Source organism: Carcharhinus amblyrhynchos, unplaced genomic scaffold (genome assembly GCF_965287045.1).
Source record: "Carcharhinus amblyrhynchos unplaced genomic scaffold, sCarAmb.v2.hapA scaffold_943, whole genome shotgun sequence".
NCBI lineage: Eukaryota > Metazoa > Chordata > Chondrichthyes > Carcharhiniformes > Carcharhinidae > Carcharhinus > Carcharhinus amblyrhynchos.
The window spans coordinates 1-13,280 of record NW_027650683.1 but is presented as its reverse complement, the minus strand read 5'-3'; the positions used below and the strand labels follow the sequence as shown (position 1 = coordinate 13,280).

The window sequence follows — 13,280 nt, the reverse complement described above, 5'->3', positions numbered from 1 at the left end:
TTAGTGTCCAAAGATTGCAGGTTAGGTGGATTGGCCAAGCTAAATTGCCCCTTAGTGTCCAAAGATGTGCAGGTTAGGTGGATTGGCCATGCTAAATTGCCCCTTAGTATCCAAAGATGTGCAGGTTAGGTGGATTGGCCATGCTAAATTGCCGCTTACTGTCAAAAGATGTGTAGGTAAGGTGGATTGGCCATGCTAAATTGCCCCTTAGTGTACAAAGATATGCAGGCTAGGTGGATTGGCCATGCTATATTGCTCCTTAGTGTCCAAAGATGTGTAGGTTAGGTGGATTGGCCATGCTAAATTGCTCCTTAGTGTCCAAAGATGTGCAGGTTGGGTGGATTGGCCATGCTAAATTGCCTCTTTGTGCTCAAAGATGCGCCGGTTAGGGCAATTGTGTGGGTCATGGGGATCAGGCCTGGGATACTCTGTCAGAGAGTCGAAGGGCCTCCTTCTGCACTGTGGGGATCCCGTAACAATTAAAGGAGACGCTACCCCACCACACTCTGCCCCAGCGTCAAGATCAATGGATATTTTTTTGAAAAGGCGAAGGGAGATAGATTCTTGACTAAGAAGCGAGTTAAAGGTTATTGGGTGGAGGGGGGGGCAGGCCAGGAATGCGGGGTTGAGGCCACAGTTAGATGAGTATTGAAGGGTAGAGGAACAGGCTGGAGAGGTCGAGTGGCCTACATCTTCCTGCTCCTAATACGTGGGCCCATATGTGATGCTAACTCACCTTCTATTGTTCACACAGTTCCTTATAAAAATGAAGGGTTTCTTTGGCAGCTCCGGTCAAGGCAGTGGTAAGCTTCAGAAATCAACGGCCTTCCAGATATGTTAAGTTTACCCCGTTCCTCCCGCCCAACACCCCTCCGCACTTTCCTCAAATCTTACTGTTTGTTCAGACTTCTTGGCTCCAATTCTCAAACTGAGGACGACCCGTTAAAGAGTGAGGGAGGGCGCTGGGGTGTCGGCGAAACGCCTTGTGCCAGGGTCCTGGGCTATTAACAATCAGCACGGTGGCACAGTGGTTCAGCACTGCTGCCTCACAGGGCCAGGGACCCGGGTTCGATCCCCAGCTTGGGTCACTTTTGAGTGAAGTCTGCACGTTCTGCCTCGTGCCTGCGTGTCTGTTCCTTCCGGGTGCGCTGGTTTCCTCCCACAGTCCAAAGATGTGTAGGTTAGTTGGATTGGCCATGCTAAATTACCCCTCAGCATCCCAGGGTTAGGAATGTAGCAGGGTAAATACATGGGGTTATGGGCCAGGATGGGTTACTCTGCCAGGGAGTTTTCTTTTATTCTTCTATGGGACATGGGTGTCGCTGGCTAGTTCCAGCATTTATTGCCCATCCCGAGTTGCCCTTGGAGGGCAGTTGAGAGTCAACCACATTGGCTGTGGATCTGGAGTCACATGTCGGCCAGACCGGGGTAAGGACGGCAGATTTCCTTCCCGAAAAGACGTTAGTGAACCAGATGGATTTTTCCGACAATCAACAAATGGGTGACCAATAGATTCTGAATCCGAGATTTTTTTATTGGATTCAGATTCCACCATCTGCTGTGGCGGGATTCGAACCCTCAGTCTCTGGATTATGAGTCCAGCAATGCCACTGCCTCCCCCTCAAGTCAGTGCAGACCCGATCTTTCGGAGTTTACTGCCACGGGAATCGGAGTGGGCGAGGGGTGGACAATGGGAAGGTCCGTTGACCTCAGGGTGGGATTTTCTGGTCTTGGGTGGAGCGAGGCCGTAAGGCTCCACCCGATGGGTCGAATGGCCTCCGTTCTGCATGTAGGGATTCAGTGATGGTGGTCCCCCCCCCCCCCCCAACAACACGGCGCATTACTGATGGAGTGCCGCACTGTCGGAGGTGCGGAGTGCGATATGAGGCATCAAGCGTGCCCTGTAAGGCGGGCATTGAAGACCCCTTGGTGGAGGAAAGCAGGGGAGTGATCGATCCTTCCCCCCCCCCCCCCCCCCCCCCCACCAACCGTGTCCTGGTCAATATATCTCCCTCAATCCACATCACAAAAACAGATTATGTGGTCGCTATTACACTGCTGCTTATGAGAGCTTGTTGTATACACAGTGGGTTGCTATATTTCCTACCTTACCTTACTTCGAGGGCTGATTGCAGGACCTTTGGGACATGCTGAGGTGCGGCGTCTCTCCCGGTCCTGCTTTATTCCCTTTCTCCTGGCTTTGAGGGTTGAGGAGGAAGGAAGCAGCGGAAGAGGTAAACTGTGAGCGGATTTGAGTGCAGAAAGGGAAGAAAAGCGAGGGAAAGAAAGAAAGAAAGACCGGATGGAGAGGCGGGGAGAGTTAAAAAAAAAACGAGGGGAAATATGGTGGCTAGGTGGTTCGCACTGCTGACTCACAGCGTCAGGGTTCGATTCCTGGCTTGGGTCACTTGTCTGTGTGGAGTTTGCACGCCCTCCCCGTGTCTGCTTGGGTTTCCTCCCGGTGCTCCGGTTTCCTCGCACAGTCCAAAAGGGTGAGGGTGCATTGGCCGTGCTAAATTCTCCCTCAGTGTTACCCGAACAGGCGCTGGATTGTGGTGACCAGGGGAATTTAACAGTAACTTCATTGCAGTGTTAATGTAAGCCTTACTTGTGACACTAATATATAAAGTTTAACTTTTTTAACCTTTAAAAGAAGTCTTTAAAAGTAGTGGTTTAAACAGTTTCCTTTTCTAGATCACAGTTTGCTTTAATCTTGGAATCAAAGAATGCCTACAATCCAGAAGGAGGCCATTTGGCCCTTCGAGTCAGCACCGACCACAATCCCTCCAGGCCTTATTCCTGTAATCCCATCAATGTACACTGCCAATGCACCAGTGCTCTGATTTTTGATTTGATTTATTATTGTCACATGTATTGGGATACAGTGAAAAGTATTGTTTCTTGCGCGCTATACAGACAAAGCATACCATTCATAGAGTACATAGGGAAGAAGGATTTGATTTATTGTTGTCACATGTATTGGGATACAGTGAAAAGTATTATTTTTGTGTGCTATATAGACAAAGCATACTGTTCACAGAGTACATAGGGGAGAAGGATTTGATTTGATTTATTATTGTCACATGTATTGGGATATATTGAATGCCGTTCTCCGATTCCGAGGGTGGGCGTGCTGATAAGATTCCGGCCTATATCTGGTGCGTGTGGGGTCCTTGATTATGCTGGCTGCTTTTCCCAAGGCAGCGGGAAGTGTAGACAGAGTCAATGGATGGGAGGCTGGTTTGCGTGATGGGTTGGGCTACATTCACGACCTCTTGTAGTTCCTTGTGGTCTTGGGCAGAGCAGGAGCCCATACCAAGCTGTGATACACCCAGAAAGAATGCTTTCTATGGTGCATCTGTAAAAGTTGGTGAGAGTCATAGCTGACATGCCAAATTTCCTTAGTCTTCTGAGAAAGTAGAGGCGTTGGTGGGGCTTTCTTAACTATAGTGTCGGCATGGGGCGGACCAGGTCAGATTGTTGGTGATCTGGACACCTAAAAACCTGAAACTCTCGACCGTTTTAATGTAGAAGTCTCTGCCCAAAATTTAGTGCCCAATTGCTGTGTAAATCCATCAATACTCTTTAAATAGTGCTGTGGAAGCTTTGATATCCACCTCAGAGAGTCAATGGGCCCTTTATCTGATGTCTCTGTGTCCCTGTTCAGAGTTTGGAAGAATGAGAATAGGTCCTTGCAGAGCAGATGGAGGCCCATTGAGTCAGCACCAAATATGTAGAACCCCACACATTTACCCTGGTAGCCTCCCTTGAAACTTTGGGGCAGTTTAGCATGGCCAATCCACTTAACCTGCACATCTTTGGACACCAATGGACAATTTAGCATGGCCAATCCGCCTAACCTGCACATCTTTGGACACTAAGGGTCAATTTAGCATGGCCAATCCACCTAACCTACACATCTTTCGGCACTAAGGGGCAATTTAGCATGGCCAATCCACCTAACCTGCACATCTTTGGATACTAAGGGGTGGCATGGTGGCACAGTGCTTAACACAGCTGCTTCACAGCTCCAGGGACCTGGGTTTGATTCCCGGCTGGGGGTCACTGTGGAGTTTGCACATTCTCCTCACATCTGCGTGGGTTTCCGCCGGTTTCCTCCCACTTTCCCAAGATATGCAGGTTAGGTTGATTGGTCATGCTAAAACTGCCCCTTAGTGTCCTGAGTGCGTAGGTTAGAGGGATTAGCGGGTAAAATATGCGGGAACATGGGGGTAGGGCCTGGGTGGGATTGTGATCAGTGCAGACTTGATGGGCCAAATGGCCTCTTTCTGCAATGTAGGGTTTCTATGATGATTCTTTGGACCGTGGGAGGAAACCAGAACGCCCGGGGGAAACCCATGCAGACACGGGGAGAACGTGCAGTCTCCACACAGACAGTGACCCAAGCCGGGAATCGAACCCGGGTCCCTGGCGCTGTGAGGCAGCAGTGCTAACCCACTGTGCTGCCCTGTAAAGTTTATTTATTCGTGTCACAATTAAGGCGAACATTAACACCGCAATGAAGTTACTGTGCAAATCCCCTAGTCGCCACACTCCGGCGCCTGTTTGGGTAACACTGAGGGAGAATTTAGCACGGCCAGTGCACCCTAACCAGCACGTCTTTCGGACTGTGGGAGGAAACCGGAGCACCCGGAGGGAAACCCACGCAGACACGGCGGGGGGAGAACGTGCAGAGTCCGCAGAGACAGTGACCCGAGCCTGGGGATCGAACCCGGGTCCCCTGGCGCTGCGAGGCAGTGGCGCTCACCAGAAACTAGGATCCCAATCCTTCAAAATGGGAGAGTGCGTCAGCTGGGAGGAGCACAGAGGTCCCGGGAGGAGGTCGAGGGTCTGCGGTCGGTTACTGAGTGGTGGGCGGACGGACGGGGGTAGGGCGGGGGTTGGGTGCAGTAGGGGTAGGAGAACGAGGCTTTGTCGGGGAGGGGGGGATGGATGGTTTTAAACCTGGGGGCTACACGCGTTGGCTTGCAAATGCCAAGGTTGGTGGGAGAGGGCGGGGTGGCGGGGAGGGGTAGCTGGAAATTGCTGACTCCTGGGACGGGGAGAAAACTCCTGATGCAAATACACGTTCTTTCATTTCGTTGAGGAGGTGGACTGATTTGTATTTTTTTTTTCACCCTTAGGTAAGAAAAGAGATGCTTTTACCCAGGTCTCGAGAACCAGACTTTGTTCTTCATGTAAGTTGAAACCTGTCCTTTGTGGGCGGCACAGCGGGGTTAAGCGCTGCTGCTGCCTCACCGCGCCAGGGACCCGGGTTCGATTCCCAGCTTGGGTCACTGCCTGTGCGGAATCCGCACCTTCTCACCGTGTCTGCCTGGGTTTCCTCCGGGTGCTCCGGTTTCCTCCCGCGGTCCAAAGACGTGTCAGTTAGTTGCGAAGTTCTCCCTCAGTGTTACCCGAGCAGGCGCCAGAGTGTGGCAGCGCGGGGGTTTTTCACAGTAACTTCATTGCAGTGTTGACGTTAAGTTGACTTGCGACACTCATAAAGACACTTAAACTTAAAATTCATAAGACAACCTGCTCAGTCCAGGCACCGACATCCTCTGAATCACCCCCCAAAGCATTTACGTTCTCCCTTCGATTAAGAGAACAAAACTGCCCGCAGCGTTTGAGATGTGGTCTCATCAATATCCGCGTAACGAGCTGACTTTTATTCAACTAACTTCGTTCAATTCCTCTCGCAATTGATTTGATTTGATTTATTATTGTCACACGTATTGGGATACAGTGAAAAGTATTGTTTCTTGCGCACTATACAGACAAAGCATACCATTCATAGAGTACATAGGGGAGAAGGATTTGATTTGATTTATTATTGTCACATGTATTGGGATACAGTGAAAAGTATTGTTTCTTGTGCGCTGTACAGACAAAGCATACTGTTCATAGAGTACATGGGGAGAAGGATTTGATTTGATTTATTATTGTCACACGTATTGGGGTACAGTGAAAAGTATTGTTTCTTGCGCACTATACAGACAAAGCATACTGTTCATAGAGAAGGAAAGGAGAGGGTGCAGAATGTAGTGTTACAGTCATAGCTAGGGTGTAGAGAAAGATCAACTTAATGCGAGGTAGGTCCATTCAAAAGTCTGACAGCAGCAGGGAAGAAGCTGTTCTTGAGTCGGTGGGTACGTGACCTCAGACTTTTGTATCTTTTTCCCGACGGAAGAAGGTGGAAGAGAGAATGTCCGGGGTGTGTGGGGGTCCTTGATTATGCTGACTGCTTTTCCCAAGGCAGCGGGAAGTGTAGACGGAGTCAATGGATGGGAGGCTGGTTTGCGTGATGGATTGGGCTGCATTCACGACCCTTTTGTAGTTCCTTGCGGTCTTGGCAGAGCAGGAGCCCATACCAAGCTGTGATACAACCAGAAAGGATGCTGTCTATGGTGCATCTGTAAAAGTTGGTGAGAGTCGCGGCGGACACGCCAAACTTCCTCTGTCTTCTGAGAAAGTAGAGGCGTTGATGGGCTTTCTTAACCATAGTGTCGGCATTATCTATGATTTCCCCCCTGTTCAGTTCCAAAAAAAATGTGCTAAGCCTGGACAAGTTCCTTTTGTGTGCAGAGGACCGAGGCCCGTGCACCAATATATGTAGCCCCACGTGGGTTAATGTGTGCCACCCTGCGGGGCTCAGCTCCTCATCTTCAACACCGTTAATGAGGGGAAAAATGGCCACGAACGGGCGCACATCAAGATCCCAAAAAAGGCTCGACAATTGCTTACTCCGTTCGGGTGACGGGTGTTCTGTTGGTCATGGGACACCTTTCTCCCACCCCCAGAAAGGATCATCTGGACTCGAAGTGTCACCTCTAGTTCTCTCCTTCCAGATGCTGCCGGACCTGCTGAGATTTTTTTTTCCAGCATTTTCTCTGCAGGATCTCTCTTAGTCTTGCTGTTGACGACAGGAATTGTGCTCAGTTTCCTGACTCCCTGCCTCCTGGCTCTCTCTCTCTTCCACCAGGACTGTGTGACTGTGCCGAACACGACTGCTGAAGACTTGACGGCTACAACTCTACTCTGCTATTCCGTCACCTGAACTTTCAAGGTAACTTTTGCCGCCCTACGGTCTTGGCAGTCTAACGCGATTTGCTTGCACGGCAAGGGATAGCAGCGGGTTGAAAGAAGGTGACTCACGAGGGTGGCACGGTGGCACAGTGGTTAGCACTGCTGCCTCACAGCACCGGGGTCCCGGGTTTGATTCTGGCCTCGGGTCACTCTCTGTGCGGAGTCTGCACATCCTTCCCCTCCCCAGTGTCTGTGTGGGTTTCCTCTGGGTGCTCCGGTTTCCTCCTACAGTCCAGAGATGTGCAGGTTGGGGGATTGGCCATGCTAAGTTGCCCCTTCATGTCCAAAGATGTGCAGGTTAGGTGGATTGGCCGTGCTAAGTTGCCCCTTCATGTCCAAAGATGTGTAGGTTAGGTGGATTGGCCATGCTAAATTGTCCCTTAGTGTCCAAAGATGTGTAGGTTAGGTGGATTGGCCATGCTAAATTGTCCCTTAGTGTCCAAAGATGTGCAGGTTAGGTGGATTGGCCACGCTAAATTGTCCCTTAGTGTCCAAAGATGTGCAGGTTAGGTGAATTGGCCACGCTAAATTGTCCCTTAGTGTCCAAAGATGTGTAGGTTAGGTGGATTGGCCATGCTAAATTGCCCCTTCATGTCCAAAGATGTGTAGGTTAGGTGGATTGGCCGTGCTAAGTTGCCCCTTCGTGTCCAAAGATGTGTAGGTTAGGTGGATTGGCCATGCTAAATTGTCCCTTAGTGTCCAAAGATGTGCAGGTTAGGTGGATTGGCCACGCTAAATTGTCCCTTAGTGTCCAAAGATGTGTAGGTTAGGTGGATTGGCCATGCTAAATTGTCCCTTAGTGTCCAAAGATGTGTGTAGGTTAGGTGGATTGGCCACGCTAAATTGTCCCTTAGTGTCCAAAGATGTGCAGGTTAGGTGGATTGGCCACGCTAAATTGTCCCTTAGTGTCCAAAGATGTGTAGGTTAGGTGGATTGGCCATGGTAAATTACCCCTTAATGTCCAAAGATGTGTAGGTTAGGTGGATTGGCCACGTTAAATTGCCTCTTCGTGTCGGGGGATTAGCAGGGTACACGTGTGGGGTTGTGAGGTGGGATTGTGGTCAGTGCAGGCTCAATGGGCTGAATGACCTCCTTCTGCACTGTGGGGATCCTATGATTCCATGTATTGTTGAATTGAAATCTGGGTGGACTCCCTGTCCTTCGATTGGTCCCACAAGGGTGAAAGAAGTGGGGAAAAGGTTTAAGTATTCCAGTCGGGAGGGTAATGGTACAGAAATGGGGAGCGGTGGGGCGGGGCGGGGGGCGGGGGGCGGTAAGATGGGGGCCGGGGTGGGGGGGGGGCACTTTATAAAGGGTAACCAATGCTTGAGAAAAAAGGACATCACTTTGGGACAGGGGTTCGAGAGGCTACGTCATTTATATTCATGATTTGGATGAGAATATAGGGGGCATGATTAGTAAGTTTGCAGATGACAGCAAGATTGGTGGCATAGTGGACAGTGAAGAAGGTTATCTCCGATTGCAACGGGATCTTGATCAATTGGGCCAGTGGGCTGACGAACGGCAGCTGCAGTTGAATTTAGATAAACGCGAGGTGATGCATTTTGGCCGATTGAACCAGGGCAGGACTTACTCAGTTAATGGTAGGGCGTTGGGGAGAGTTACAGATCAAAGGGGTACAGGTTCATAGCTCCTTGAAAGTGGAGTCCCAGATGGACAGAGTGGTGAAGTAGGCATTCGGCATGCTTGGTTTCATGGGTCAGAACATTGAATACAGGAGTTGGGACGTCTTGTTGAAGTTGTACAAGACATTGGTAAGGCCACACTTGGAATACTGTGTACAGTTCTGGTCACCTTCTTATCGAAGGGATATTATTTAACTAGAAAGAGTGCAGAAAAGATTTACCAGGATGCTGCCGGGATTTGATGGTTTGAGTTATAAGGAGAGGCTGGATAGACTGGAACTTTTTTCTCTGGAGTGTAGGAGGCTGAGGGGTGATCTTATAGAGATCTATAAAATAATGAGGGGCACAGATCAGCTAGATAGTCAATATCTTTTCCCAAAGGTAGGGGAGTCTAAAACTAGAGGGTATAGGTTTAAGGTGAGAGGGGGAGAGATACAGAGGGGCCATTTTTTCATGCAGAGGGCGGTGAGTGTCTGGAACGAGCTGCCAGAGGTAGTAGTAGAGGCGGGTCCAGTTTTGTCTTATGAAAAGCATTTACAAGAGTAAGATGGGTGTAGAGGGGTATGGGCCTAATGCGGGCAATTGGGATTAGCTTAGGGGTTTAAGAAAAAAGGCGGCATGGTGGGCCGAATGGCCTGTTTCCGTGCTGTTCGCCTCTTATGTCTCTACGTCCCATGAATGAATGAAGGAAATTTAGACTTTTAGCTGGATGTCCCGTAACCTCTTTGCTTTCTTTGTAGGTGCTGTTGATAGAACAGAACCACATGGGTCACTCGATCGTGCACCAATGTAGATAACCTCAAAGACAGGAACACTCCCCCCCACCCCCACCCCCCACCCCCCCCTGCCCCACCCATTACGTATTAAGCAGACAGCTGAGCCAATGCAAGGGTCAGCAGATAGGCCTTGCCCTGCCGCAACACACGTGTGCGGCTCCTTGCCAACGTGCCAGCTCGCCAAGCCCGAGGACGCCTGGGGCCCAAGCCAAGGGGCCACCTCCCCGGGTCGCCGACATGTGCCCGCCTTGCCTGCGGAACAAGGGGGGGCTGGCGGATGCGTGGCCCAGGATAGACCCTGGGAGAGCGCGGACCCAGGAACGGCGGGGCTGAGGACCCTGCGGATCGGCGGCTCCCGCCCGGAGTCGGGGCGGGTCTGCAGCTCGGAGGATTGCGGCAGTTCCGGCGGGAGGCCGGACAAGGAGCCGGCGCCCCACCAACATCACCAAGGCCGCAGCGTGTCGTTCTCCGACACCCCCCTGACGAGGTCCATCCCTTGCCCTGCCAGGCTGCTGCCCAGGTCCACCCAGCCATACCCCAGCCCGGCCTCCACGAAGCACCTGGAGATCTCCCAGTCGCACGGCACCTGCGTGACGGTGAGGCCCACCAAAGGGCCCCCGTCCCCCCCGCCCGCCAGGGGGCCCAGGTGGGGGAAACCCCCCCTGCCCCTGCCCCTGCCCCCCTGCGCCTCCGGCCCTCGCGACGCCCCGCAGCCTCACTTCGACCCGGAGCCCGGCGGGTGTGGCCACGCGGCCCACTCGCACCCCAGCCCCTGCCCCGCCCGGCGCTTGGAGAGGCCTCGCTCCTGCTTCCCGTTCCCCTGCCCCCTGAAGCAGGGCGAGGGGTCGAGGTCTCACCCCAGCCCTTTGCCAGCGAGGCACAGCGAGCCCCCCTTCAGCCCCGCCCCCTGTAGGCAGCACGAGCGACCCCACCCCCGCCTCACCCCCGCCGACCCCACCCGCTGCGCCAACGCCGGCCACCCCAGCCGGGGCCCGGTGAAGCACCAGGAGGTAGCCCAGCCTCTCTTGGCCCCTCACTCGGTCAAGTGCGCCAACACAGCTCACTGCCACAGCACCACGGCCGGGCTGAGGCACTCCGAGGCCTGCCGCTCCCGCCTGACCCCCGACTCCGCCCGCTGCGCCAACACGGCGCACTGCCACTCCAGCTCGCCCCCCATCCCGCCAGCCCCTTGCCCAAAGCGGCAGTCCGAGCCACCCAGGCCCCACTTGGCCCGCGACCCTGTCAGGTGCGCCCACGCGGCGCACCTACACGCCGGCCTAGGCCCAATCCGGCACTCTGAGATGCCCTGGTCCCCCTCCATCCCCGGCCCGGTGAGGCACGCCTCCAAGCCGCACTCCCACCCCGTCCCACCCGCCGTCAGATGCACCAACGCCTCTCATTCCCACCCCTGCCCGGGCTGGGTGACGAAAGCGCCGGGCCGCCAGCCCAACTTGGGCCTGCAGGGGTCAAAGCAGGCGGCCCGGCCTCAGACCGCCCTCAGCCTGCTCCCGCTGGGGGCCGCCAAGCCGGCCGACAGTCAAGTGCACTAAGCGGAACCGCCAGGCTTGGGAAGCCTCGCCCGGTAGCCCGCGGGGACAGCGCCAAACTGCCGACGTCATCATCCAGCTCTCCACCCAAACCCCAAACTCTGAGCCCGTCGGGACACCGGTCTCGGGGTTGCGGCTGATGGTCTTGGCGACCCCTGGCGCGATCAACGTGGCGTTCGGAGGAGCGGACGGCTGACGGGGAGAGGTGACCAAGTCGAACTTCAACTGCTTCAGCTGGCTTCCTGTTTCTGGCAAAGTTGCTGCGAGATTCGCCACCACCACCACCTCCCACCCCCCCACCCCACCTCCCCACCCCGCCCCCCCCCCCCCCCCCCCCCACCCCACCGTGTCTTCACTGTCTATTGTCTGAAAAAGAAGAAAGGAGATGTTCTACCTCCCCCTGGGGCACTTACTCAGTTATTTTACCATAATCACAAGATGTAGTCAGACTAATAAAAGGCAGAGTGAAAAACACTACCTGGGGGCTTGTCTGTGTTGTCATGGCGTGGAGACGCCGGCTGGGGGGGTAAACACGGTAAGGAGCCCTCGCAGCACCGGGTTAAAGGACTCAGCTTAAGGCGAAGGAACGGCGTTCCCGAAAGCTTGTGGGTTTTGCTATCAAATAAACTGGCCGGACGTTAACCTGGTGTTGTGAGACTTCTTACTGTGTGTGTGTGTCAGACAAGGTTGATCAACAATCTCTGGTTATGCCAGAAGTGCTACTTTGTGGGGGTGGTGGGGTGGTGGGGTGGGGGGGGGGTGGCGGTGGTCGCAGTGGGCATTGTGGCAATGTCACAGGACTAGCAATCCAGAGAAGTCCCCAGGCTAACTGCCTCACGGGGCCAAGGAACCACGTTCCATTGCACCCTCAGTCGACTGTGCGGAGTTTGTGGTCTTCTCCACCTATCCCCGTCCCCTGCCCATGTCCCCTCAACTCCCCTCACCCTCCCACCCTTCTCACCCTCCCCGACCCCTGTCTCCCACCCTTCTCACCCTCCCCACCCCCTGTCTCCCACCCCCGTCTCCCTCCCCCCGCGCCCCCCTCCCCCCCCCCAACACACATACACACACACGCACCCACCCGACATCTTTGGAGACTAAGGGGCAATTTAGCATGGCCAATCCACCCAACCTGCGCATCTTTGGACACTAAGGGACGATTTTACATGGCCAATTCACCTAACCTGCACATCTCTGGACACTTAAGGGCAATTTAGCGTGGCTAATCCACCTAAATCTGCACAACTTTGGACTGTGGGAGGAAACCGGAGCACCCGGATGTCACATCTTGATTGAGAGTGGTCTTCTGAAGTGCTTTTGGGTGTTTTACTATGTTGAAGGTGCTACTTGAATGCAGATTGCTGTTGTTGAGGCTTGATAATTGAGAACAGGACTACAAGCTCCCTGAAAACCCACCCCCACCCACACTGAAATCAACTCATGTGACACCACCTGCCAAAGACATTTGTAGCAAACACCACGAGCTTTCGGAACTGACTGTTCCTTCGTTAGGTGGGTGGGACTACATTTCCCAGCATGCGCACCGCAGACCGCCCCTTTCCCGACTGCGCATGGTCAGTGCTAGGAATGGCGGCAGGAGGGTGAAGTGCGCAAGTTCAGTGGTGGGAAGGAGCGGGGACGGGTATACAAATGCGCATGCCTAATACCGGGAGAGGCGGGGACGAGAGTAGCGCATGCTCAGTGCGGAGGTCGCGTCAGGGGAGAGATGCGCACGCTCAGTGCTGGGATCAGCCGCGGGCGGAGAGAGTAGCGCATGCTCGATGTCAGGGCGAGGGATGCGCATGCTCAGTGTTGGGAGAAGCGGCGGTGAGAGAATGCGCGTGCTCAGTGCCAGTGAGCAGCAGCGGCACGGGGAGAGATGCGCATGCCCAGTGCCGTGAGCGGGGGCAGGGAAGAAATGCGCATGCTCCTCGCACGGAGCGACGGCTGCGGGAGAGATGCGCAGGCTCAGTGCCGGTGAGCAAGCGGCAGCAAGAGAGATGCGCAGGCTCAGTGCCGGTGAGCAAGCGGCAGCAGGAGAGATGCGCAGGCTCAGTGCCGGTGAGCAGTGGCAGCGGGAGAGATGCGCAGGCTCAGTGCCGGTGAGCAGCGGCAGCGGGAGAGATGCGCATGCTCGCTGCCGGTGAGCGGCGGCAGCGGGAGAGATGCGCATGCTCGCTGCCGGTGAGCGGCGGCAGCGGCGTCTGCGTGCTGGTCGGTGT

The 13,280-nt window shown here is 54.1% G+C and overlaps 2 protein-coding genes across 2 annotated transcripts in view; both read left to right on the top strand.

Moving 5' to 3' along the window:
• Window positions 1-9,571, top strand: part of tmem256 (transmembrane protein 256) — a 36,176-nt gene extending 26,605 nt beyond the window's left edge. Inside the window, exons 4-6 of the mRNA XM_080184793.1 lie at window positions 5,145-5,198; window positions 6,986-7,069; window positions 9,476-9,571. Coding sequence (XP_080040919.1) covers window positions 5,145-5,198; window positions 6,986-7,060 — 129 coding nt within the window. The 3' untranslated portion in view covers window positions 7,061-7,069; window positions 9,476-9,571. The remainder of the gene's footprint in view (window positions 1-5,144; window positions 5,199-6,985; window positions 7,070-9,475) is intronic.
• Window positions 9,572-9,618: 47 nt separating this feature from the next.
• LOC145340338 (uncharacterized) lies at window positions 9,619-11,158 on the top strand. The gene has a single exon (XM_080184791.1). It carries the CDS (start codon window positions 9,619-9,621, stop codon window positions 11,059-11,061), a length of 1,443 nt encoding a protein of 480 aa, XP_080040917.1. The 3' UTR covers window positions 11,062-11,158.
• The last annotated feature ends 2,122 nt before the right edge of the window (window positions 11,159-13,280 follow it).

What these genes read in the sequence shown, in the direction of transcription:
- LOC145340338 (XM_080184791.1), top strand. Translation starts at nt 9,619, where the DNA reads ATGCAAGGGTCAGCAGATAGGCCTTGCCCTGCCGCAACACACGTGTGC.